Genomic DNA, 27,370 nt, shown 5'->3' on the forward strand with positions numbered 1-27,370 from the left:
CTTCTATTTCAACATTCATATCTCTGTATCTATTTCTAATAACATTTACTGCACAGCTTAACGTACCTCAGATTTTAACATGTCTATTCACTGCCAGTTCTTATTGGTTTTTATTGTCCTGTGCAACAGTGCTGTAATCAATAGATATTGCAATACTGTAGCAACAAGAGCTACATAAATAAACAATTATTATTATTATTATTGTTATTATTATTATTATGACTTCTAACACACAGTCTACTGCCAGAAACTGCATTTACTGACAAATAATTGTAAATAAAAGAATTGCAAGCTTTAACAATTACATTGCCAGTCACTTGGAGTAATCTGCAACGCCACATAAAGATCAAAATACTTCAAAATACTTCAAAATACTCCACAAAATCCTTCCCATACCTGCTCTACCTAATCCTGATTCTGTTTGTTTTTCTGTTGTGTTTGTATGTGTCTTTCAAACAGAACATTGCTGTTAAAGAGTATTTATGCTAAGTCAACCTACTCTAATTATATATCTATTAATGTATAAATAGAGGTTTAAAGTCTGTTGTGCTCATAGAATCATATATGAAAAATAGTCATGAAAAATTGTTATTTAAAACTTTTTTTGTCCTACAGTGAAACACTCCGAGACATATTTGCTGACTGAATCATCTGGACTCCAAACCTTCCCAGAGTTTGTGGCTGTTGCTGTGTTTGATGAAGTTCAGATGGGTTGCTATGACAGCAACAGCAAGAGAGCAGAACCCAAACAGGACTGGGCAAAAAAATTAATCAAAGATCATCCTCAGCAGTTGGAGTTTTACACTCAGAACTGTGTGTCTCTCCATGTGACTCTAAAAACTGACCTTGTCACTTTGGAGCAGTACTTCAACCAAACTGGAGGTATATATATATTTTTTTTTTTTTTACTTCTTAATGTTTCTTTATTGTTTTGTGCAGCTTGGTGAACAACAGTTCACTTGAATACACTAGTAGAATACATGTTAAGCAACTCAATACATCATAATGACAATATAGATAATTTCTCTCACCCCATCTGCAAAACCATCCCCACCACCCCAACTGAAGGGCAAGCAAGTTCTGATTAAGGATTCTTTCCATTAAAGAGGAGTTTTTCCTTGCCGCTGTCGCCAAGTGTTTGCTCATGGGGGAATTGTTGGGTCTTTGTAAATTAAAGAGTACTTGACCTGCTCTATGGGAAAAGTGCCCTGAGATGACTTTTGTTGTGGTTTGGCGCTATATAAATAAAATTGAATTGAATTGCTGTGCTGCACTATTGCAATGTTTCCATCATGGTAAATAACAGATATTATGTAAGTGATAATGCACAATGACAAAACAAGAAGATAAAAGTGGAAGTAAAAAAATGCCATGACCAGTGTTTTCTGTATCAGGAAACCATGGAGTATATTATGGCTCTTATACCTTTACCACCAAGTTAGTTCATGTGTTTAAATTGTTGCACAAAAGATCTGTTGTCAGTTTAACTCAAAATTAGGTTTGTTTCTCTGACTAACAGAACATACTGCACAATTCATCTTTGTACAAAGCCCCAATATCCCTTGACTTATGTTAAATATCCTTCAAAAACCATGGCTGCCTATTATTAAACTAAGGTTAGCAATTATAATATCCATGAGTAGTAACACATGCTATTGAGTCTAGTGACTAATCCTGAATAAAACTCTCCTTCAGTGGAAGCTGCTGGAGCAGCTTCAGGACAGTTGTCTGTGTCTAGTCTGTGATTTCGCATAGAAAGAGGATATTGTTGGACTGATCCACTGGCTGCAGGTTTTTGGTGGATGTTCAGTCCAGGATCAGGTTTAATCTGGTATTAGTCAAGACTCCACCTCAGTGTGTGTGTGTGTGTGTGTGTGTGTGTGTGTGTGTGAGTGTGTGTGTGTGTGTGTGTGTGTGTGTGTGTGTGTGTGTGTGCGTGTGTTTTCCTGCAGCTAACATGAAGCCACACCACCTTCAGCAGTGTAGATAAACTGTGTTGGTCTCAGTGGAGGCAGTGTGTCTCTGTGGTAAAGACAGGAAATGGACTCTCTATTAATATAATTATGACACATATAGTCTTAATAAATAGATGGATAGATGTACAACAGTTTTAACCTGCTTCTAGTCATTTTTTCTTTGTTTTTTGCTTAACAGAGATACTTACAGATATGACCATCCCCATCATTGCAGTGGTTGCTCTTGCTGTCATCCTCATAGCTGCTGCTGGATTCATGTTTTACAAAAAGAAGAAAGGTGAGAGACCTAAACTGAAAGAGCTCTTATTAAATGTTTTGTGTGCTTAGATTGACTTTGAGTTGGTGCTTTTAACCAGATTATAAAGAAAAAACAATAGTTAATAGTCTGAAGCTATCAACAGTGAGACTAGTTTAATGATGATAGAGAAATGTAATAGTCAAAGAGTAGAAGGGCAAAACATAGTAATAGCAAGTAACAATTTAAAGGAAAATTCTGGTATTTTCCAACCCGGGTCTTATTTTAATAATTTTGACCATTCTGACTATGGGTCAAACTAAATTTACATACATGATTTAAAACACTTGTCTCTGAGTTTGATGGAAACTGGTGAGGATGCTGTATTTATGTCAAAGAAATGTTGCTTTATACTCAGTCTTTTAGCATGATATCATGTATGAAGCCATCAATTGTAAATATAAATACCCTCTATCTCCAAAACCAAGTCAGTCTGACATGGACTTTTCAACAAACTCATAAAATTAATTGGCTTACCAGCTATAGCTGATAAAATGTGTTAGCAACTTATCATTTCAGCCTGCAAAGTCAATGATCACCAGTTAAAAATACTTTTTTCTACTTCTGTCTGAAATCAATCATCATTGTTACAAAATCTGCCACTGTCATCATTATAAACTGCCTATGTGCCATGCTAAAATTCAAAGCTTGACAGGCATAGCAACAATATCTAGTGATGTAATGTTGGCATCGACCTCTTTGCAGAAGTAAAAGACAGATAACGTTATTCTGCTGCTTTTTAATCTGAAGCTCATGGGGTTGGATGCTGCAGGTTGCAAATGTCACATTCAAGTTCATGAGTCTGATTCTGACAGATGCAAATGTTTCACTTGGTTCTGGATGAGACGTCAGATGTTGGGCAAAAATAAAAGGCAGTTCAGTGCAGGATAAATGATCTAACAGTGTGTTTCTGACCTTTCAGCTACTAACAACATCACTGAGCTCTCTGAGCAACTGAATCCAGAAGCCTGAGCACAGTGAGAGACTTCATGTGGGACGAAGAAAAATGAAAGACTATTATTCACACTTCCAGTTAACCAAAGCTGCCCACTTGTGTACACAAAATACAAATTGTTTCCTAATTCAGTGTTAAACTTCTGTGTCATATTCTAGCTTTAACTTATCTTTAACTGATGATGATGATAGTACATTGAAAGCATAGTAGATAAATTAAGTCTGGTTACCAATATATTCCAAAATGTGATATTGTAGATCTAAATCAATCAATCAATCAATCAATCAAATGTGTGTTTTTGTGATTGTGTTTTATGCCTCATTATATCATGGAGACTGAAGTTTTCACATAGTATCTATGTCTGCCTGAAAATATACATTTATATTTTACTAGTGCCCGTTCAAAATGTGCCTGTTCGGAATGGGCCAATTTCTCAATACCTAGAGAGAGTTGTGCCGCTCCCCTAAACGCCTCTCATGCAGACTATTGGTAGACACTACAATTTACCGATGCTCCCTAAACATCTCACAAGCAGAATATCTGGACACTACTATTTTGAGTTGAGCTGAACTGTAAAGCCCGATCAAAACCTGCCTGAGACTTGAAGTGTGTGTTTAAATTCATTCTCTATGGTAGTTCTCATCACTACGGATGTAATCCCATCTCGAACCACAATGTGGGTTGCAATGGCAGAGTCATGCTGTCCATATTTACGCTAGTTGACTTCACAGGCAGTTGACGAAGCAAATCTTTGTAAAAACAACATTGTTTCTGAGGTATTTTTTATATATTTCTGAACGTGCCTGAGACATCAAGCACTAAGTCTTTCACGGTGGAACTGTTCTCAAGATATGTGAAGGACAAACTCACAAACATACATACATACAGACATACATACATACAGACAGACAGACAGATTCCTCGCTTTATATAGAGAGATATTTGTACTTTTATACGTTTATAATGTAAGCTTGTAATCCATATTTTGAAATGGATTTAATAATTTTGATCATCTTATCTTTCCAAATTTTCTCAATACTGTCTGTTATTTTATTGTTTTTTTTATTGGCACAATGTCTCTGTTTGGTTTCTCAACATGCAAACATTGTTGATTACATAAATGATTGTCAAAATCTGATACCCTGCTGTTTCACTCCTTTTGTGCTGTTTTTTTTTTTCTGCTTTTGCTTTTCAATAATAGAGGCCTTGCCTGGCAGATTCACATGTCAGAGTTCACCTTTGTTAAACTTGACCAGGCAGATGTGCTCAATTGGTCAAATGAAACACTGTAGCACTGTGTTTGGAAATACAAAAGTTATTATATTATTATTCTAGTGTGTTTCATCACCGTTTTTAGTACCAGACTATCACTAACAAACAGTAGCATTGCTCTCAGCTGCTGTCTACAGTCTACAGATATTTATTACCTGCATCAGAAACATGACATCACATACTTTTTCAGGGCTGAATGCAGGAAAATGAAACGGAAACCTGACTGACAGACACACTTTGCATGTTGTGAATTACTTCAAATGGGTTGGCAAAACAGTAAATGCTGTGATGAACTATTCCTATCTTCAGTTATAACAACACCTTAAATTATAAAAAAAAGAGACCCAGTTGTTTCCTGACTCACTTTTCAATGTTAAGCTTTAAATAAATCTTAGCTAAAAGTTGATATCCTACTAAAAAGTAACTTTTTCACTTTCAGAAACTGTTACATCAAGGGATGATAAAGCATTTACTTTGTGATAAAACTGTGACACTTCTATAAAATAATGAAGACATATGATTAAAAGAAATGATGGTACTTTAAAAGCATAGTAGATAAATGAAGTTCAAATCTTTCAATAATCAATATTTTAAAACTCAACAGAATATTTTCAGTATATTGTATTTTGTTATCTGGTAATTTTATTTGCTGAGGTGAAACTGCAATGTCCACCACTCCAGTAAATTGGGGCTTTAAAAAATCCTTTCTGGTGTTCAAATCATTAAAAAGATACATTTGATGGCAATGTTCTGGTTACACTGCATAATAGGTAGGTTTAAAAAATGGTTTAAAAGAGTGTAAAACATGTATATTTCTGTGTATTTTGCTGGAATCACAAACAACACTCAGCATATTAAAACTTCTGTGTTTGGTAGCCTAATATTCTTTATTTCATTTTAGAATCATTGTTATAAAGTAAAACCACTCAAAAATGTGTGGGACATCTTTCTGCAATGTAGCAGTAGCAGTAGCAGACAGAGGAAAAGTTTTAAAGGTAGATAGCAACAAGATGATTGGAAGTCTGACAAAGTCTGAGTGGGTAAAGTAGAAAATCAGTCAGATGATTGATGTGGAAGCATGAAAGTAAAAGAATAAATAAATGAAGCGAGCATGAATAAAGTGTAATAAAGCTTCAGGAGTCAAATTTGGGAAAAAGTCAAATGATGTTTTTTGACCCATTTTCTAATCTTTTAACTGTCTGTTAGAGCCCTCTGTAGGGGAAATAAAACAGCACAGAGCCTGTTAAAGTTTAGCAGTAGAGTTACTGAAGCAGCAGGAACAAAATTAAAGTAATCACATGCAAGTTATAAGGAAATGAAGGCACAAAGGAAAAGCACCAGCACATATTTCCCAAACCAAACAAGGAAAATTATCATTAAGAGGGCTCCAAAACTACCTGCCTGTCTAAATACAGGTAGCATGATGACTCAGTGGTTAGCACTTCTCACAGGAAGAAGATCCTGGGTTCAAACCCTGCCATCCCAGGTGGAGTTTGCATGTTCTCCCTGTGTTTGCATGGGTTTCCTCCCACCATCAAAGACGTGTATGTCAGGGTTAATGCCCCTATGGCAAGCTGATTTAATAGCTAGACTAGTTGACAAATAAAAACTATTTATTCCATTATTTTTGAAAGCATCCCCACTTTACTTTTAGTGCCTTAAACTTTTGCACAGTACTATACATACAGTACATAAAAAATAGCAGCAGTATAGCATAAGTGGACAAACAGTGTGTTTCTGACCTCACAGCTCCTGACAACAACTCTGAAGTCTCCATGAAACTGAACACAGAAGCCTGAATGAAATAAACACACCATCCTGCATATAGCGAGTTGCTACACATGAGACAACGAAACAGTAAATGCTGTGATGTGAACTATTTACACCTCTAGTTGCTGTAAAACTGCTGTGTCACATTATAGCTGAAAAGAAAATGTTGTAGCTGATGATGAGTGGAATTACTGAGAGAGAGAAAATATGTTGTATGAGTCATCGGAGCGTGTAGATAAATACACTGTTTACTAGAAGGAAATATTGGAAATGTATTTTATTAAACTGGCACAAAAACAACGCATATTAGTACTTTAAAAACACTGTAGATAAATGAAGCCTTCTGTTTAGAAAATGTTACTGACTCATGAATATTTTAATGCTTTTTGTTTGTAATCTTTTCGTATTTTAAGTGTGTGTGTACAGATAGTTTGACTTTTATTCATCAAGTTATTATGATAAATTCCTCCCCCAAAACCAATAAGGAGGTGGATGGAATTGAATTTGTCATGCTTACAGCGTCGACATTATAGAAAAACTTAAAATTTAATGTATATTGTATAAAAGCAATTATAAAAAGTAAGAAATGTATTTTGTATAATTTGAGTGTGTGATTTACATGCATTTTTACATTTTTCTCTTTTGTCCATGTTCTCTAAAATATTTGTATAAAAATTAGGTACTTTCTCTTTGGTGAATTTCTATAAACAAGTAGATGTTGAATAGCAATGCTCAAAATGTTTTTTTTTTATAATAAAGTCCTCATTATTTCAAACATATGTTTATCAACTTTTGTTACAGTGAGATAAATATTCTAGCAGATTAAATGAGTGTGGCTCCAATTTAAAGAAATTGTATGAATTGTGACATTTACACTCTTGTCTTACCTTGCTTTGCATACTGGTCTTTTAAATTGCATTTTTTTGAGCTGAGTTGTTACAGTTTTTTATTTTGGCACTTTAACTTTAAATAAGTTTAGGATCAATTTCATTCTCGACTTTAACCAGTTGCTCATTTTACTACATGCTATCAAACTCGTAAACACACACACACACACACACACACACACACACACACACACACACACACACACACACACACACACACACAAATCCTACATTTTCCTGTTGAATCTGATTAGCCAATCAAATATTGAATTTACTCCGCCTGGTGCCTGTACGTATTAGTGACAGTCTTTCCTCTTTCCTCGTTTTTTAATGTCGCTATCAAAGCAAGATGAAGGGGATCATGTTGTTGCCTCTCTTTTGCCATGCTGTATTTCCAGGTAATGGGATCATCTTATTTAAACAGTTGTGTAACTTTTGTTTCAGCATTCATGTTTGGTAACACTTTATAATACAGCCTGCGTTTAACTTTGTATAACTTTCCGTCATTTAATTCGGATCTTCTGGTGTAACTTCCTCGTATGAATCCGTGCATATAAAATACTTATCGGTTGTTACTGGTAGTTAAATATAGACAAGATGTCATAACAAGACAGTGAGGAACAAGAGAGTAACGATTGGGGATTTGGACTTTAATTTCCCATAACTTATGGTGTAACTTCCTCGTATGAATCAGTATATACATATATGGATAAAGTTCATAAAAATTAAATGCTTTTGCCCTTTGCTGTGACAAATATTTTTTATGCATGTGAGTTTGGCAGCCAAGCTTCAGCCCAGGGATTTATTATGTTTATGTCTTCGACTTAATTGTATGAATTTGAATAAAAACAAGTTGAGAAATGGGTCTATACTTTTGAAAATTAGCTCGTAGCAGGCATGTTGGTCCAACACTGTAGTATCTTACAACGGGCAAACTTACCTCTCTCAAGTGCACAGCTATGGAAGAATTGTCATGGATGAAAAACAGTAATATAATATTATATATGTGTATATCTTTAATTACACAATAATATGGTATGCATGGAGTTTTAAGGGAGTTATATATATGTGTGTATATATATATATATGTATATATGTGTGTGTGTGTGTGTTTGTGTATATATATATATATATATATATATTAGGGGTACAAATACATTATTCAGCAAAGCACAAATAATGGGTTTTTTTTTTAACAAATATTTGTTTCATACAAATATTTGTTAGTTAGAGGTCTGTCTGCAATGAGGTGATGAGTAAAGTTTTAGCTCAGTAGTCAGCACAGTCGTCTATGATCTGGGAGACTCCAGTTCAAGACCCAGTGTGGGGATCTCCTTCATAAGGTAGTTTATTTATGAACACTTACTGTAACACTTTAATTTTCTAAAATTAAAAGCGTAATAAAAACAAAAACAGGATTTTTTCCACTTTCATTCAAATACAAATAGAAATACAAATAATTTTGCTGCCTCAACAAATACAGATACAAATACTGGGCCTTCTGCACATCCCTAATATATATATATATATATATATATATATATATATATATATATATATATATGTTATAATATATAATAATATAATATTCATAGTGCATTCACCTCAATTTTAAAATAGCCTACATCTAAATCTAAACATTTTGACACAGGATAAGCTAATGCTGATATATTGTAAGATGCACTGACTTCTCTACTTATAGTGACTGAACTGAAATAAAATAAAATAAGGGAATTTACAGCCAGTCATACAATGAAACCATATAGAAAGTAAATGGAGTTTAAAAACTTGAACTCTTTGTCCTACAGTGAAACACTCCTTGAAGTTTTACCTCACTGCATCATCTGGAGTCTCAAACGTTCCAGACTTTGAGGCTGTTGCAGTGTTTAATGAAGTTGAGGTGGCTTACTATGACAGCAACATCAAGACAACAGAACTTAAACAGGACTGGATGAGTAAATTAATCGGGGAAGATCCTCAACGCTGGGAAAGAAACAGACTCAACTGTATGGATTACCACCAAGTCTTCAAAGAAGAAACTGACACTTTCAAGCATCGCCTCAACCGAACTGGAGGTAGACCACAGCTAAAATGTTTTACCTGTTTTACTGTCAAACCAATCAGATGTTGTCAACCAAACAGATGTAGATATGTAGGTTTACTCTTCATCTACACACCTGACTGAAGAACACAGCAGGACTCAACACACATATTAATGAGACAGACTGGATGCTGCCAAACTGCAACAACAGAGGCAAAGAGAGTAACATCAGTGAAGGGTCAAAGCTCTTAATGTGTTTGTGAGTAATTTAGATGCAACTTTGCCCCTCAGACATGAGGGGTAAAGTTGCAATACTATACTATGAATAATAATTTGTCTGCTATGGCTTTTCCACAAAAACGTTGAATCAATTAGTTAAAGTGCCTATAATCAATATTTTTTTAAAATAACATTGTATCAAATGTCTGTGTGTAATGGCAGAGCCGTAGCTGGTAGTGATGAACCTACAGAGAATTATCAGCGACCCTGAAACTCCCCTTGGCTTTATGGAACTTTATAGAGAGTTTCAGCTCATTGTTTAGCTGTCTGGCTAAAACTTTATTGTTTTGGCTCACTCTCAGCACTCTCATAACATTATTTTTGGCTGCAGCAGGCAGCTGTTTTCAGAGCCAAAGCTCTAAAAAGCCACTGTACACTACCTGCTCAGCACCAAACAACAGACAGACACAGTTAGCTGTAGACTAGCTGGTAAACATAGTGGAGCATTTAGCAGCTAAAAAGCCAGATATTTCCCTGGTAGTTGGTAGAGAGCAAAAACAGAGCTAAGAGAGAGTGAATATTGGACTTACATTCACCAGGTGGACAGAAACACGACTCCAAATGAATGATAATGTAGCTCTGTAACTGCTGGATGTGGAAATAAGCAACAAATGCTAACAAATTCGACATATCAATTTTAAAGATGATGATATGTCAATAGTGTATTCACTACTTAAAACAAGTGGCCAAAAAATCAGTTATGCAAATATTTGTCATTGATTACCTGCTGGACATAAGACATATCCACTTGTGTAAGTTGCATATTGAACCATGTTTAGCTCCAAAGTAGTTGTGATGTCAGAAACCATGCTCGTAAGTACACAGCTTAAACTCAGATTTAATATCTGCACAGACATCATTCTGCACAGTGAAGCTCAAACATCCAACTGAAGGAACAAAAAGGACAATACATTTTTGACTGGAGGTGATATTGACATATAATAACTTGTAACAGACATGCAAATGTGTTTAATTGTTGTAAATCAATATTTGTTTCAACAACTAATAGTTGACTTGCTGGGCGTTCACTATGATTTACTGTCTCTCTCTCAGGTGTCCATGTTGTCCAGCAGATGGCTGGATGTGAATGGGATGATGAGACTGGAGAGATTAATGGTTATCAACAGTACGGTTATAATGGAGAACACTTCATATCTTTGGACCTGAAGACTCTGACATGGATTGCTCCAAAACCACAAGCAGTCACCACTAAACACGAGTGGGACAAAGATGAATCTAGAAATAAGGACTGGAAAAACTTTGTCACAGAGCGTTGCCCTGAGAAACTCAAGAAGTATCTGAACTTTTGGAAAAGCTCTCAGCAGAGAACAAGTAGATTCATATTCACTGTTGTTTCATGGACAAGTTTCATGCCTCTTCTGTTTTTGTTGTGTAGTGAATATGAAGCAACATGGAATGTTTTATTCTCTCTTTATCTCACTTCTCTATACAATGTACACACATGCACACGCTCAGTGGCACATTACAAGGAACTGTTCTCCTTAGACTGAAAACATGATTGCTGTTATCAGTCATTGGAGCTGTTTCTAAACAAACTATAGTACCCAAACACTTCATAAGGAAGGAACATGTCACCCAGTGCAGCGATGAGACTCACTGATGTGTTTTAATAGTTTTTGGACAACAACAGAGGTCCACAGCACAGAGGAATAAGATATGTCAGGCTTTGGATACAGACAATACTTGTTAGTAGGATTAGTTAATTTTTGGTTTGGCTCTGCACATGAGATTTGTTGACAATAAGAAAAATATAGAAAATTGCCAGGCTTATCCTTTAGACATCGGGACAATGATTATTTGTAATAACTTTTAATAATTATTATAATAACAATTATAATAATTTTTTGAAAGACTAAGTATTGTATTTCACTAAATATATGGTTCGACTCTTTCTCTCTCCAGAGCTTCCCTCAGTGTCTCTCCTCCAGAAGACTCCCTCCTCTCCAGTCAGCTGCCACGCTACAGGTTTCTACCCTCACAGAGCCATGATGTTCTGGAGGAAAGATGGAGAGGAGCTTCATGAGGACGTAGAACATGGAGAGATCCTCCCCAACCATGATGGATCGTTTCAGATGAGTGTTGACCTGAACCTTTCATCAGTCACACCTGAAGACTGGAGGAGGTACGAATGTGTGTTTCGGCTCTCTGGTGTCAACGATGACATCATCACAAAACTGGGCAAAGCAGTGATCAGGACCAACTGGGGTAAGACTGGAATCAGATGTTACTCAGAGACATGCACAGACATTTTCATGGACAGGAACTGATCTGCTCATCAGTCTTAATAAACTGAATAAACAGGTGGATGGATGTACTTATGTTCTGACTTGCTTCACTGGTACAGGTCGTGACTTTTTGTCGTTTTTTTTATTCAGCAGAGAAGCCGCTTGACCTGACCATCCCCATCATCACTGCAGTGGCTGTTTTCATCATTGCTGCTTTTGGAGTCACAGTTTACATAAAGAAGAAAAGTGAGAGACTTAAACTGAAATATTTTACAGTATCATTTAATGTTTTAGGTGCTTTGACGTTAGACTTTGAGTTGATGTTTTGATGCAGATTACAAAAGATTCAGTTAATACACCGAAATGTGAAGCAGCCAAGAGTAAATGCTGTAAGGCTCCAAACCACAGTCATGTAACCAAAATATGAGAGAAAAAAGGTAAAAGGGATTATTTATTATCAGAGGGGATTAGATTCAATTGGGGGAAAACAGTAACAAATAATATTGATTATTTGTCTTTTCTTTCTTTTTCAGCCAACTACCCTCCATGTTATGAGGAGAACATTTATTCTGTTTTATCTGATCTAACAAAAGTTGATTAAAAAAAGCTTAATTTTATCCTCAGGACACTGCCAGGAGCAACTTAGAAACACAACAGTTAGCTGATCTGAATCTAGTACGTTTTCTTATATTTGGCAGAAACACTAGAAGCAATGACTTGATTGAAATGTCCAGTTTACCTCAGACAGATGGATAAAATGACAACTATCAAAGCGCATTTACAATTTGAAGAGTTTTTTCTTTGAAATGCTGGTGTTTAGCTTGGCAGCCTGGTCCTACTGCTAAATAATAATTAATAATTTATTTTGGCAGTGTCCAAACATAGTTTATAGTTCCAGGCATCAGAATTACTGCCCATACACATCTTAACAGAGTATACGTACCTACAATACATCAAAGATAGTAGCAGTTCAGTAAAGGGTAAGTGGACTAACAGTGTGTTTCTGACCTCACAGCTCCTGACAACAGCTCTGAAGTCTCCATGAAACTGAATCCTGAAGCCTGAATGAAATAAACACACCATCCTGCATACAGTGATTTGCTACACAGACGACAAAACAGTAAATGCTTTGTGACTATTTACACCTCTAGTTAAACAAGAACCTTCTGTTTTTGTTTCTTAATTCTCTTGTAAAATTACTGTCATATTATAGCTGAATAGAAAACTCTGTAGCTGAAGATGAGTGAAGTTACTGAGAGAAGAAAAATGCTGAATGGGGCATAAATGCTTTCAGAAACATTTCCATCAGAAGGACAAATAACCTTCCGTTTACAAAATTTAACTGAATCGTGAATATTTTAATCTTTTTGTATTTTAAGTGTACATACTAATAGTTTGTCTTTTATTTGTCAGGATTTTATGATAAATTCCTCCCCGAACCCATTAAAAAGAACGTGGATATAATTTAATTTGTGATGCTCACAGTGTTGGCATTTTTGAAAAACTCAGTAGTTAATTTTTAATATTGTTTAAACATGATTATAAAATGTAAGAAATGTATTTTGTGTAAGTTGGGTATGTGGATAATTTTGTGTGTATGTGATTCAGAACTCAGAACACCCATATAATGTATTTGTAAATACATTTATCTTACATAAATATGGGTAATAACTGCATGAATTTAAAGATGAGGTAATTCTTTTCCATTGGGTTTCTATACACAAGTAGATGTTGAATAGAAATACTCGAAATCACTTCCTGTGTTGACTGTCACATTCATTCATCATCATTACATTCCTCTTTTAACCAAGTTTTTTTTTTCCTCATTATTTTAAACATATGTTTGTCAACTGTTGTTCGAGTAAGATGAATATTCTCACAGAATACATGAACGTGGCTCCAACTTAAAGATGTTGAACTATAAATAAAAGGAAAAAAGTCTGTTGTGCGGATGAAATAATAATAATTACTCATGGTCAGTAGTCTACAGCAGTCCCAGTCTTTTTGGCTTGTGACTCTTTCAAAATTTCAAAAAGAAATGTATTAGTTGTCAGCACAGTGATTTCCCTTCTAGATGGTTTCATTCAAATTCATTTAAATGAGGCACAAAGAGGTACAACAACTCATAAAAAACAAACATTATAGAAAGGATCAAAAAATAAATACAAAATTGTGCATCAGAACTTTGTTTTTTCATCTTTCCTCTTCCATTAAGTATCTCCCAACCCCTCAGATTTATCTTGTGACCCTTTGGAGGCACCTGACCCCTAGGTTGAGAACCACTGGGCTAGAGGGTAGAGCCCTGAAAGTACATTATTAATGGTAAGCACTATTATGTGACATTATTCCACATTATCTAACATTAATTGAATGTAGAAGATTTTAAACTTCATTCATTAAAACTCTGGAGGAAGGATGACATCTGAACACCCTTTCAAATTTCTCATTTTAATTACTCTGAAATTTAAACTTATGCTATTTCTGCTCATTTTGGCATGTCAGCAATCCAGAGAGGTCTGTACGTGACCTATCACACAGAAATCTAATTTATGAGGAAGAAAATGAGAATAAATAAAAAATAGAAACACGTTTAGCAGGTTGCTTGTTGCCAAGGAAAGATGGGTGACTGAGATGACACAAATAAAAAGATAAAGAAGTACAATGAACAAAATCTTTTGTTTGTTTTTGTGGGGTTACATCATAGCAAATGTAACAACATAAATACACAAAACAATACTAATGCAGTAGGGTGAGGCCTTTCAACAGAAACTAGTCTGATTGCTTGTGCATCTGTATCACATCATGATCAATTGACCATGTCTACTGTATTTCGTGTATTAGCTGTGTAGCTTTCACAGCATAAAAGGAGAAACTCACTGAGGTAGAAAAACCCAGACCTGATAATCTCCAGCCCCACAGATTATGAAGATAATATAAAATATAACAATTACCTGACAATCTGCAGGTGGACACATTATTAGCTCTTCAGGGGAGGAATTGCATCATGTCTGAAGTGTCAGATTTGGTGTGTTTTGAACTTTAGCAGCAGACAAGCACAGACAAAGAACTTTAGCAGGCAGGAACAGGTATAACTTTTAGTTTGAATTCTTAAGCCCTTTTTCACATGTAAGGAGTCATTCACAGGTTGTTTTTTTATCAATAAAGCACTTTGACATCTACTCACAAGTTTTACAACTAAAATTGAACTAGACCTAATATTAAGGAGAAATTGACACTTACACATGCATATCTTTATTCCTAATATGTGCACATGTCCACTACAAAGCAATGTGATTTGATTGGCAGGATTTCAGATGTGCATGTTGCTGGTTTTGCTGTCCAATCAGAAACACTTTTGGTCAGGGACACAATGTCACCGTCTGACTGATGTTTCTTTGACAGGTCCTCCATCTTGTGGTCCTGGTCTTGAGGAGGGATGCTTCAAATTATGTAATAAGTGGGACTCTTCAAGACCAGATAGAGACCGTCTGACAATTAAATTTCAGAAAATAGTGAAAAATGTCAATCATTATTCTTTGATGCCCAAGTTAACATATTCAGATTACTTGTTTTGTCTGATCAACAGTCAAAAACCCAAAGATGTTGAGTCCAATATTTATCTGTCAATCAACTTATCAATTAATCATCTGATAATTTCAGCTTTAGAGCGCTACTATGTATAGGGGGGGTCAATAAGGGACCAACAACAGGAGGAAGGATGACATCTGGACACACTTTCTAGGTGACCTGTCAGATAAGTCTAATCTATGAAGAGGACGGAAAAAGTAAATTAAAAACAGAAGAGAGTTTAGCAGGTTGTTTGTTACTGTTGGAAGGTGAGAGACTGAAATGAAGACAAAAATAAAACAAAAACTTTGGGTTTTCTTGTAGGGTTACAACATGTAGGATGAGGCCCTTTAACAGAAATCACTGGTTGTTTGTGCATCTGTGTGAAAAATAATAATAATTCTCAATCTGCAGCTGGACCATATTAGCTCCTCAGGTGAGGAATTGCATCATGTCTGAAGTGTCAGATTCGGTGTGTTTTGGACTTTAGCAGCAGACAAGCACAGACAAAGAGCTTTACTGAAAGCAGGCAGCAAAAGGTAACAGAGACTCAAATTAAAAAGTTCACACAGACGGAGAAAATATTTTAATTCCCTTTTAATTTGAATTCTAACAAATTTTTTGTATAAAATTCCTTCTCAATAAAGCACTTTGAAACTGCCTCATAGTATGAATTGTGCCACATACACTCTTGCCTTACCTTGCTTTGCCTACTGGTCTTTTAAGTATTTTCTTTGAGCATGTTTACTGATTTTAGATCAATTTTATTTCTGACTTTAAGCAGCTGCTCATTTTACTACATGCTATTAAACTTCTGATGCTATAAAATGCAGTTCAGTGGTCCAGACAAAGGCCTCTGTTTTGGTGTTAGGACACCGTTAGGAGCGTATCTGCACCAGCAAACTGACATTTACTTGAAGTTATATCCTCACCTGCACCAGTCTGGTGTCTGGGTGAGTTGCCATGTGCCTCACAGGAGGAAGGGTGCAGTTGAGGATGTGCTGTTGCCAATCCAGCAGCGCACTGCAATCTGGGTGCCAAGAATGAGAGAGTTTTGCGGAGTCCACTGTCTAAGTGCTCAGGAAAAGGTCGACAGCACAGCGAACCTATGTTCTTTAATGTTACTGTAATTTTCTTTGGTGAGGGCTCACCCAAATACATCTCACTAAAATTACACAAACACCTTTATTCCTGCTTTGTATTTAAAACACAACTAAAGATGGTAATTGTATGGATTATTGTGATACTACATTATATGCAAAATAAAACATGGTGACCGTCGGATCAACATTTCCAGTGAATTTCGCTTAAAAAGAGACATCATCTGCTTTTGACAGTATAACAGAGCTGCTGTACTCATATTTACAACTCTGCACATCCTGGACAATAATAAGTTTACTCATCAAAAAACTGTCACAGGAAAAAAGCGAGAAAGTTCTGTGTTTTAATGGTATGAAAGCAACAAATGTGATTATCAATAATGATGTATGATTATTATACATCAGTTTAGGTAATTATGGGTGAAAATACCAAAAATGCATTGGCATGCCCTTGATGCACTGTGAATGTTTTGTTTTGGTTCCAGTTTCTCCCTCAGAGTTCCCTACTGGTCCTGTTATTGGAGGTGTTGTAGGACTGCTGCTGCTCCTGGCAGTCTGCATCACTGGAGTCTTCATCTGGAGGAGGAAAAATAATGGTGAGAGACAAACATACTTTTACTCATCATCAAGTCATTTTAACAACAAATAACAGTGTAACCTGGCTGATGTTCAGTAACGTGACCTCCAGCTAAAGAGTTACTATCTTACCTTTCAAAATAAAAGAAGAAATCAGTGGAATTAATACAATGTTTCTATAAAACATTTATTAGTGTTTTCTTTGTTTGCTTTCATAAATTCTGACATTTTACATTCTGAAGTATTGTAATCTCTCATCTGTATTTCAGGATTCAGGCCTGCAAACTGTGAGTATTATGTCAGTTTATCTCTCTCTCTCTCTCTCTGTACAAATAAATGCATTTAAAAGTTTGAATTGAATTACTGACACTTTGTTTTTCTTTTATAGCTTCAGACTCGTCATCGTCTGATCCATCTTCAGTCAAAGATGCAGCTCTTAACTGATCACAGTGAGTATTTCATCATGTCATCAACACTGTGCAGATACTGTATGAAGATTCTCTGTTGCTCCTCCTGAAACTAGCTACAGTATACTGATATAATACTCTCATAAATATACTCAAAGTCTGTCTTTGTTAAAAAACTGTTTGTCTGATTTGGCAGAATTTCTCAGTCAAGTGATCCAGTATAGTTACAGGAAACAGTTGACACTGAGGTTTTAATGTAATACTGATTAAAATTTTTATATTTTGGACTAAAATCAAACATATATTTACTGTATAATATGACCACTAATAATTCCAGGTCCTTTTCTATTTGTTACTCTGTCTTTGCAGCTTTCCAGTAAAGATTTAGAGGAGAATAGTGAACTCAAATAAAGATGCTTTTATTCTATTTTGCACCATAAATGTTCATTAACAAAACTTGTTTTAATGAATATTGAGATGTGACATCACAGGACCCGTCAGAAAGTCACAGGATGCATCAAACTAAAGTGTGAATTCATAGATCAGATTTATGAGTTTCAGGTCGTCAGTGGATGCAGTGAAGAATGATATCTGTGAAGATTATCTGAGAGCTGATAGAAGCATTAATGTTGATGTGAATCCTCCACTGCAGGAGTAACAACATCTGGAGAGAACTGATGCTGCTGTCCAGCTGTTTCCTCAAACCTTTGGTGGAGATGAATCACTGCAGCAGCTACCAGACACCAAAGAGCCACAACGTTACTCCAGTGGGGCATCTTTTGTCTTCAGATATCAAATTCATGTCAGTTAGTCATGTGATGTACTGTCTTTGATGATGATGGGAGACATGCAGCACTTTAACCTCTGCTTCTAACGCTGGAGTCAAACCTAAATCTTTAAATGTTCAACTACTCATGCTTTCACTAACAATTAGTTTGACAGTTTCATTACAGAAACTGCACTAGGCCACGATTGAAAAAACACAGCTTTTGTTTCTCTATTTGTTTCATTGTGATTACAGTTTGAACACTGCATCCCAACTTCTCCCACTTTTACCAAAGTACAAATATCTAAGTTATGTTTTAGTCTTCCAACACACATTGCTCCTCCAGTCCAAGTAACAACTGTAACTCTTTTTAAACATAAACTTGTAAATGTTTCCACAGTTTTACACAACATAAATACATTTTTGAATATTTAGACACTCCTCCTTTCATTGAAACTCACATATTAAAGCAATAACACTTCTTAGAGCTTATATTTGTATCTTATACATTTGTCATCTTCACGTCCTGTATTTGTCATGCAGATGATAAATGTTAATGTCATTGTAACATTATTGTTAATGCTCAGATTATTGATGTTAAAGTATTAATGAGGGTTTTATCTGTGGTACTGACTGATGCACTTTATTTCATATCGTTAAAATGGAAGAATTGATTTGTCTACGTGACAGTATACGTCTTCTCTAAGGTCATGTGATCTGTTTTTGGCTAAATGTGTTCACTGCAGTTAAAGTTTGTCTTTACATCATCTACAAGTTAAAGATTAATTATGAATTGTTAATTGATCATCTATTTATTGGTGAATGTAAAACATGATTTTTTGGTGAACTTCATTTTGTCTAGAGCAGCTGCAACATTTTCTAGTGTCATTTTTGTTCTTATTTGTTCTAATAGTGTTTATATTTACCTTCCATTAAAAATAAAATTCTCCTGAAAACCTGTTTAAGAAGTCTTCCTGTTACATCATACTTGTGTTTACTTCAAAAATACAAAATTTTGGGAAACACTCTTGTGAAGCTTGTCCCTGATACCTGGAAAGCAGAAGCTTACTTTAAAAAAAATATATCAGTTGTCAAAATGTGTGAAGATAAAAGAAAAAGTTTACAATACTGCAAACACACACACACACACACACACACACACACATATCACAAATTTTCATTTGTTAATGAAGGAGTACACTGAACCTTGTGACTCTGAGTGTGTATTTCCCTATTTTACCACTAGAGAGCAACATAACTCTGAAATGTCTCAGCTGTGAGGTCACCACAGAGAAACAGCTGCTAGAGCATTTCCACCATCACCACTTCCTCCCCCACAGTCGGGTTATAAAACACTTTAAACTGCCTCATTGAATAAATTGTCTTATATGACTTTAAACAGCTGCTCATGTCACTACATGCTATTAAACTTCTTGTAAATAACAAAACAAAAAAACACATTTCCTGCATTTTCCTGTTGAATCTGATCAGCCAGTCAGATATTGAATTTACTCCTCCTGGTAACACATGATGCACAGCTATTTATAATTTCTATTGGTCATTTCATTTGACTGTACACACTGTTAACAGTCTTTCTTCCATCACAGTGTTTTCTAATGTCTGTATTGAAGAAAGATGAAGGATTTCATGTTGTTGCTTCTCTTTTGCCATGTTGCATCTCCAGGTAACTGAATAATCTTTTTTGAATAGTTATGTAACTTCTATTTCAGCAGTTATATTTATATTTTAAAATATAATTGCACCCTATTCATAAACTGCACATTTACTGCAGAGATCAACATACTTCAGATTTAAAAATGTCTATTCACTGCTAGTTCATTTTTTGTGGTTTTAACAAGTGAAACTTGTGAGAGGTCTTCCCATTCTCTTGAATGAGAAAGTGTGTCCAAACTTCTGACTAGTACTGTATTCTCTACTTTTACTTCTCTCTCATATCTGTTACATAAACTATTGAGATGTCCAATGAAATGCAGCTATTAATGAGATTAATTCAGGTCTGAAACATGTTAAATTAATCTATGAATCTAACCAATAATGCCGTTCAGGTGTCACTGAAGCTGAATATATTTGGGGTTTTGCAGAAATAACAGTTTCTGTACAGTACTGATGTTCTGTATGTTGTTAACATCTTGCTGTGTGTCGGATTATTTCCTTTGTCTTTATTAAACAGTATCATTCATTGAAATTAATTTAAATATAAAAAATAAAACTGTAACAAATGTTTACTCATGCTGTAAACTCAGATTATAGATTCTGTACTGCAGTATAATATAATCTAGGCCTAATATGATATAATATGTTATAATAATATAATTATTCACAGAACAAGAATTAAGTTGAAATCTCAAAGCACATACCTCAAGTATTACTTTAATAAAGGAGTTTTTACATTTTGTATCTGGATTTGTTTTAAATACACAGTGAATGACATCAATGAATTTAATGTTTCATAAGAAGACCTTTGTGACTGTAACTGTGATTTCAAAGTAATATTCTCATTACATTTACACCTTCTAATGGCCAGTGCTGTACTGTAGATTACAAGAGTGTTGCAAGACAGGAATACAACATTAACTTATAACATAATACTGTGAAAACTATAAGCCAAGGCGTAAATCCTGGGCTAATCCACATTTCAGTGTATTTTAAAACTACAGATATTCCAAATCTGTCTAAAAAAAAATGTATTAACACCTTAATAACTGCATGTGTGGAGTCTATGTGACACAAGAGGAGATACTTGAGTATGACCTTCTGCTTCAGGTGATGTTGGTCTTTTATTAAGTGTAATGATTCTCACTTAGACTATTAACTGCAGCTTAATGTACCAGCATCATGTAGTAAAGCACAATTTAATTAAGTTTAGTTTTTGTTTATGAAAATACTAATATTAAAAATACAACTTATTATTCATATAATCTTAAAATCAGTTGGTGTAACTTCTATTTCAGCCTTTATATTTCTCTTTTTAAATATAACTGTACATTTACTGCAGAGCTTAACATACCTCAGATTTTGACATGTCTGTTCATTGCTGATTAATTATTGATTAAAGAGAATAAATGATATCGATTAGTATGGAGGCACATTGCATTAATAGAGGAAAAAACTGGAGAGATATTTGCTTCAAATAATTTGTTCTCATAATAATGTAGCATCTCCTATAGTAGGATTAAATGTATAACTAATAGCTATATTATGTTGAAGATATTTACCTCATCATTGAGAGGAAATATCTGGTTAATATGAATTCATCAGAAAACTATTTTGCAATTATGAGTTCTTTATCTTGTAATCATCACTGACCTAGGCCTGATTTAGTTGACTTTTGTTCCCTCTTGGTTTGAGGTTTTTGATACTGATGTTATTGAACATTATTCACCAAAGTCACATTTCTGAAATTATTTTATTAGTTTTGTACAGTGTTGTTTTGTTTTTTCCACCAGACTGACTAAACACAGATCAGATTTTTTTTTAAATGTAATTAATCAAATTAAATAATATAATAAAATAACAAAATTTCTACAAATTCAGATATTTTTCATTATTCAAGCAAAATAAGGCTAATTAGAGAAAACACTGATAAATAGTTGTAATTCATATGCTTTGCTCACCATATGTTGTTCCACTTTCAGGAATCTCATAGCAGTGTACAGATATTTATATCAAGATATAACATTTTGATTAGATTTACACTTGAATGTATATGTAGTCATTACTAACCTTATATAAAATGACGATCAGTAAGGCTAATAAAGCTGCCTTAGTCATTATGGCAAATGTGTCAACAAAAAATTGCCTATTAACATATCCAGCATTCATTTGTGTTTTGAGTTGTGTTTTTGGCTGCCTGGCCAATGGAAGGTCAATATTCACTCTCCTTTTAGCTTTTGTTTAGTCTCAATCATTCCAAGTATAATATCTGGCTCTTAGGTTGGTAGATGTTCTACTTTCATCACCAGCTCATCACTAACTTTGTGTGTCTGAGGTTTCATGCTGGACAAAATATTGAATGTAATTAAATGTCATTATCACTAGTATGGATAAATGCATGATTATAAAAAAATTAACTTAAAAACCCTTAAAACTTCTTTCTCTTACAGTGAAACACTCACTGAAGTTTTTCATCACAACGTCCTCTGGAGTCAAAAACTTCCCAGATTATGTGGGTGTTGGGTTGGTTGATGGAGTTCAAGCGGGTTACTGTGACAGCATCAGTAAGACAGTAGAAGGCAAACAGGACTGGTCACAAAAAATGTTTGAAGATGATCCACAGCACTTGGAGTGGTGCACTCAGAGGTGTTTATTACACCAATATTACGACAAAGCTCACATTGACATTTTGAAGCAGCAACTGAACCAAACTGAAGGTAAGTAAAAATACTGTAAAAATGTAAAGTTGTGTTTTTTGTCAAATAGCAAACAGATATAGTTGCATTATAAACACACATTTACATATTCAAACACATACACAGTTTACTAAATGTGCATATATTCTTCACTCATATCTCTCCCTCTATTACCAGCCATGTAATGTGAGGGACTCTTTCAAAATGGGTCGTCAATATTAATATTATATATAGTTTCACTGGTAGCTATGTGCTGGATTCACTGAAAAACTGAGCAAAAGGCATTTACATTTGAATATTGGTGTGTGTGTGTGTGTGTGTGTGTGTGTGTGCGTGTGTGTGTGTGTGTGTGTGTGTGCGTGCCTGTGTGTGCATGCGTGTGCGTGTGTGTGTGTGCGTGTGTGCGTGCGTGCGTGTGTGTGCGTGTATGTGTGTGTTCGTGTGTGTGTGTGTGTGTGTGCGTGTGCATGTGTGTGCGTGTGCATGCGTGCATGTGTGTGTGTGTGTGTGCATGTGTGTGTGTGTGCGTGTGTGTGTCTGTGTGTGTGTGCGTGTGCATGTGTGTGTGTGTGTTTGTGTGTATGTGTGTGTGTGTGTGTGTGTGTGTGTGTGTGTGCGTGCCTGTGTGTGTGTGTGTGTGTGTGTGTGTGTGTGTGTTGTCCTTCTTGTCATGTTTGGTTTGATCTGGATGCTTAAAAACTGCAGGTCAAGTACGTTTTGGTTGGAAAGTTTGACCCCTTGATGTCAGTTTGTGTATTTCTGTGTGTTGGTCTTGCAATGAAGAAGTGAATCTTCCACATGTTCCTTGACATTTTCTAAAATGCAGCCTCACATAGGCTCCAGCCACCTGTAACCCTCTGTGGGATCTCACTCTGCTCTCTGTCTCTCTCTCAGGTGTCCACATCTTCCAGAGGATGAATGGCTGTGAATGGGATGATGAGACTGGAGAGGCTAATGGGTTTGGTCAGTTTGGTTATGATGGAGAAGACTTCTTAGCATTTGACCTGAAGACACTGACATGGATCGCTCCAAAACCACAAGCTGTCATCACCAAACACAAATGGGACAGAGATGGAGCTCACAATGAAAGGTGGAACCACATCATCACCCGGGAGTGCCCTGAGTTAGTGAAGAGATATTTGGACCTTGGGAAGAGCTCTCTACTGAGAACAGGTAGAATCACATGACCTGATGTAGTTTCATGGACACAACAATATTTAAATGCATCTTCTGTTTCTAACCTCCCTCCCTCAACCCTCACCATTTATCTCTCCAGAGCTTCCCTCAGTGTCTCTCCTCCAGAAGACTCCCTCCTCTCCAGTCAGCTGCCACGCTACAGGTTTCTACCCTCACAGAGCCATGATGTTCTGGAGGAAAGATGGAGAGGAACTTCATGAGGACGTGGAACATGGAGAGATCCTCCCCAACCATGATGGATCCTTCCAGATGAGTGTTGACCTGAACCTTTCATCAGTCACATCTGAAGACTGGAGGAGGTACGAATGTGTGTTTCATCTCTCTGGTGCAAAGAACGACATCATCACCAAACTGGACAAAGCAGTGATCAGAACCAACTGGGGTAAGACTGGAATACTGACTTTACAATGTTTTTTTATTAAACGTAGGTTGAGGCTGAAGGTTAGTTAATTACAGGTTTAACAAACAAAACTACTGTTCTGCTCATTCAAATAAATATTGTTTCTTACTTGTTACATTATGCACATGACCTACTTAAATTACTTTAGTGAATGCAACAAAAAACAGTTCAAATCTAGTGGTGTGCCAGCAAATGATTAGGAGCACAGGTCTGTCACAAATCTAACCAAATTAAACATAAAACATAATTTCAGAAAAAAGAAACACAACATGCAAAATGCTAGACCACATTTTTACTTTACTTGTATTTTATTTATTGCACTGTCATGGGATTACTCACAAGACAATCTACTGTTTGTATGTGGAAATAAGATTTATTTAAAAAAGTAAGAACAAACTAGAACTGTTGCTGATCTGAGGAAACATGTGACCATGCAGGAGAGAGCAAGAGCTTTCAGGGAGGACAGGGTGATCAACTCAAAGATGACAGGATGAAAAACATAAAGAACAAAACTTTAGTATTACAATAACAAAGACACAAAAGGTGTAATACAACAAAGACAGGGAACAGATACAACATAGACACAGGATGGACACACAGAGGTCTGAAGCACTAAGGTGGTTTTCACCTGCAGATGGTCATTGTATGAATTATTGTGATGCCAAATTAAACCATCAGATCAACATGTCCAGTAACATTAATTTCACCTAGAAAGAGACATCATCTGCTTTTGGCAGTATAATTGAGCTGCTGTACTCATATTAACAACTCTGCACATCCTGGACAATAATAAGTTTCCTCAACAGAAAACTCTCACAGGTTTCCCAAACTGTCTGTGTGTCACGACAGGAAAGTCCTGTGTTTTAAGGTGATGAAAGCAACAAATGTGATTGTAAATGATGATGTATGATTATTATACATCAGTTTAGGTAATTATAGGTGAAAATACCAGAAGTGCATTGGCATGCCCTTGATGCACTGTGAATGTTTTGTTCTGGTTCCAGTTTCTCCCTCAGAGTTCCCTGCTGGTCCTGTTATTGGAGGTGTTGTAGGACTGCTGCTGCTCCTGGCAGTCTGCATCACTGGAGTCTTCATCTGGAGAAGGAGAGATAATGGTGAGAGACAAACTTTTACTCATCATCAAGTCATTTTAACAACAAATAACAGTGTAACCTGGCTGATGTTCAGTAACTTGAAAAGCAGAAATGAGTGAAATTAATACAGTGTTTCTATAAAAACATGTATTAGTGTTTTCTTTGTTTGCTTTCATAAATTCTGACATTTTAATTTTGAAATATTGTAATCTCTCATCTGTATTTCAGGATTCAGTCCTGCAAGCTGTGAGTATTGTGTCATTTTATTTCTCTCTCTCTCTCTATGTACAAATAAATGCAGTTAAAAGTTTGAATTGAATTACTGACACCTTGTTTTTCTTTTATAGCTTCAGACCCATCATCCTTTGAAATTTCTGAGGTCAGAGATGCAGCTCTTAACTGATCACAGTGAGTATTTCATCATGTCATCAACACTGTGCAGATACTGTATGAAGAATCTCTCTGTTGCTCCTCCTGAAACTAGCTACAGTATACTGATATAATACTCTCATAAATATACTGAAAGTCTGTCTTTGTTAAAAAGTGTTTGTCTGATTTGACAGAATTTCTCAATCAAATGATCCAGTATAGTTACAGGAAACAGCTGACACTGAGGTTTTATTGTAATAATGATTAAACGTTTTACATTCTGGATCAAAATCAAACATATTGCATATAATATTAAATCAAATACTGTACAATATGACTACTAATAATTCCAGGTCCTTTTCTATTTGTTACTCTGTCTTTGCAGCTTTCTAGTAAACATTTAGAGGAGAATAGTGAACTCAAATAAAGATGCTGTGGCTTCAATATTTTATTCTATTTTGCACCATAAATGTTCATTAACAAAACTTGTTTTAATGAATATTGAGATGTGACATCACAGGACCCGTCAGAAAGTCACAGGATACATCAAACTAAAGTGTGAATTCATAGATCAGATTCATGAGTTTCAGGTCGTCAGTGGATGCAGTGAAGAATAATATCTGTGAAGATTATCTGAGAGCTGATAGAAGCATTAATGTTGATGTGAATCCTCCACTGCAGGAGTAACAACATCTGGAGAGAACTGATGCTGCTGTCCAGCTGTTTCCTCAAACCTTTGGTGGAGATGAATCACTGCAGCAGCTACCAGACACCAAAGAGCCACAACGTTACTCCAGTGGGGCATCTTTTGTCTTCAGATATCAAATTCATATCAGTTAGTCATGTGATGTACTGTCTTTGATGATGATGGCACATCAGACATGCAGCACTTTAACCTCTGCTTCTAACGCTGGAGTCAAACCTAAAACTTTAAATGTTCAACTACTCATGCTTTCACTAACAATTAGTTTGACAGTTTGCATTTTAGAATCACTGATGAAGATTCTGCACTAGGCCACGATTGAAAAGACATTTTAATGTTTTTGTTTCTGTTTCATTGTGATTACTCAAATAGTTTGAACACTGCATCTCAACTTCTCTCAGTTTAACCAAAGTGTAAATATATAGTAATAATATAGTTATGTCTTAGTCTTCCAACACACATCGCTCCTCCACTCCAAGTAACAGCTGTAACTCTTTTTAAACATAAATTTGTAAACGTTTCCATGATTTTACACAATATAAATATATATTGTATTTGTCATGCGGATGATAAATGTTATTGTCATTGTAACATTATTGTTAATGCTCATATTATTGGTGTTAGAGGATTAATGAGGGTTTTATCTGTGGTACTGATAGATGTACTTTATTTCATATTGCCAAACTGGAAAAATTGATTTGTCTACGTGACAGTATACATCTTCTCTAAGGTCATGTGATCTGTTTTTGGCTAAATGTTTTCACCTCAGATAAAGTTTGTCTCTACAACTACAAGTTAATAATCAATTATGAATTGTTAATCAATCATCTTTTCACTGGTGAATGTAAAACATGATTTTTTGGATGTCACAGCTCTTATATGTGTCACATACATTAGGTGTAGAAATTATCTCCTGTCTGTACATGAGGTCAAATGAGAATTAGAAAAAATATTTTTTCACTTATCTTCTTTTTTTATTTGGTGAACTTCATTTTGTCTAGTGGAGCTGCTACATTTTCTAGTGTCATTCTGGTTCAATTTATTCAATTAATAATTACAATTTTCCTGAAAACCTGCTTAAGAGGTCTTCCTGTTACATC

The 27,370-nt window shown here is 35.4% G+C and overlaps 1 protein-coding gene across 3 annotated transcripts; it reads left to right on the top strand.

Annotated features, from left to right (window-relative positions):
• The first annotated feature begins 7,478 nt into the window (after window positions 1–7,478).
• Window positions 7,479–26,814, top strand: LOC121913620 (major histocompatibility complex class I-related gene protein-like). 3 transcript variants are annotated; one of them, XR_006100329.1, is made up of 10 exons: window positions 7,479–7,553; window positions 8,964–9,230; window positions 10,529–10,807; window positions 11,399–11,701; window positions 11,872–11,967; window positions 12,737–12,841; window positions 16,874–16,984; window positions 17,234–17,251; window positions 25,546–25,606; window positions 26,249–26,814. XR_006100329.1 is itself a non-coding variant. In XM_042436354.1 (6 exons), exons 1-6 carry the CDS (start codon window positions 7,505–7,507, stop codon window positions 12,784–12,786), a joined length of 1,044 nt encoding a protein of 347 aa, XP_042292288.1. In that variant the 5' UTR covers window positions 7,479–7,504; the 3' UTR covers window positions 12,787–13,436. The 3 variants fall into 3 exon arrangements, 1 of the variants encoding a protein (XP_042292288.1); XR_006100330.1 differs by lacking the exons at window positions 25,546–25,606; window positions 26,249–26,814 and adding exons at window positions 17,353–17,413; window positions 18,024–19,080; XM_042436354.1 differs by lacking the exons at window positions 16,874–16,984; window positions 17,234–17,251; window positions 25,546–25,606; window positions 26,249–26,814 and having other exon boundaries at window positions 12,737–13,436.
• The last annotated feature ends 556 nt before the right edge of the window (window positions 26,815–27,370 follow it).

Source organism: Thunnus maccoyii, chromosome 15, assembly GCF_910596095.1.
Source record: "Thunnus maccoyii chromosome 15, fThuMac1.1, whole genome shotgun sequence".
NCBI lineage: Eukaryota > Metazoa > Chordata > Actinopteri > Scombriformes > Scombridae > Thunnus > Thunnus maccoyii.

Excerpts from the sequence above, each read along its gene's own strand:
- LOC121913620 (XM_042436354.1), top strand. The coding sequence starts at position 7,505 with ATGAAGGGGATCATGTTGTTGCCTCTCTTTTGCCATGCTGTATTTCCA. Across the intron at positions 9,231-10,528 it reads TCGCCTCAACCGAACTGGAG|GTGTCCATGTTGTCCAGCAG; the intron begins GTAGACCACAGC and ends TCTCTCTCTCAG. Across the intron at positions 11,702-11,871 it reads AGTGATCAGGACCAACTGGG|CAGAGAAGCCGCTTGACCTG; the intron begins GTAAGACTGGAA and ends TTTTTTATTCAG.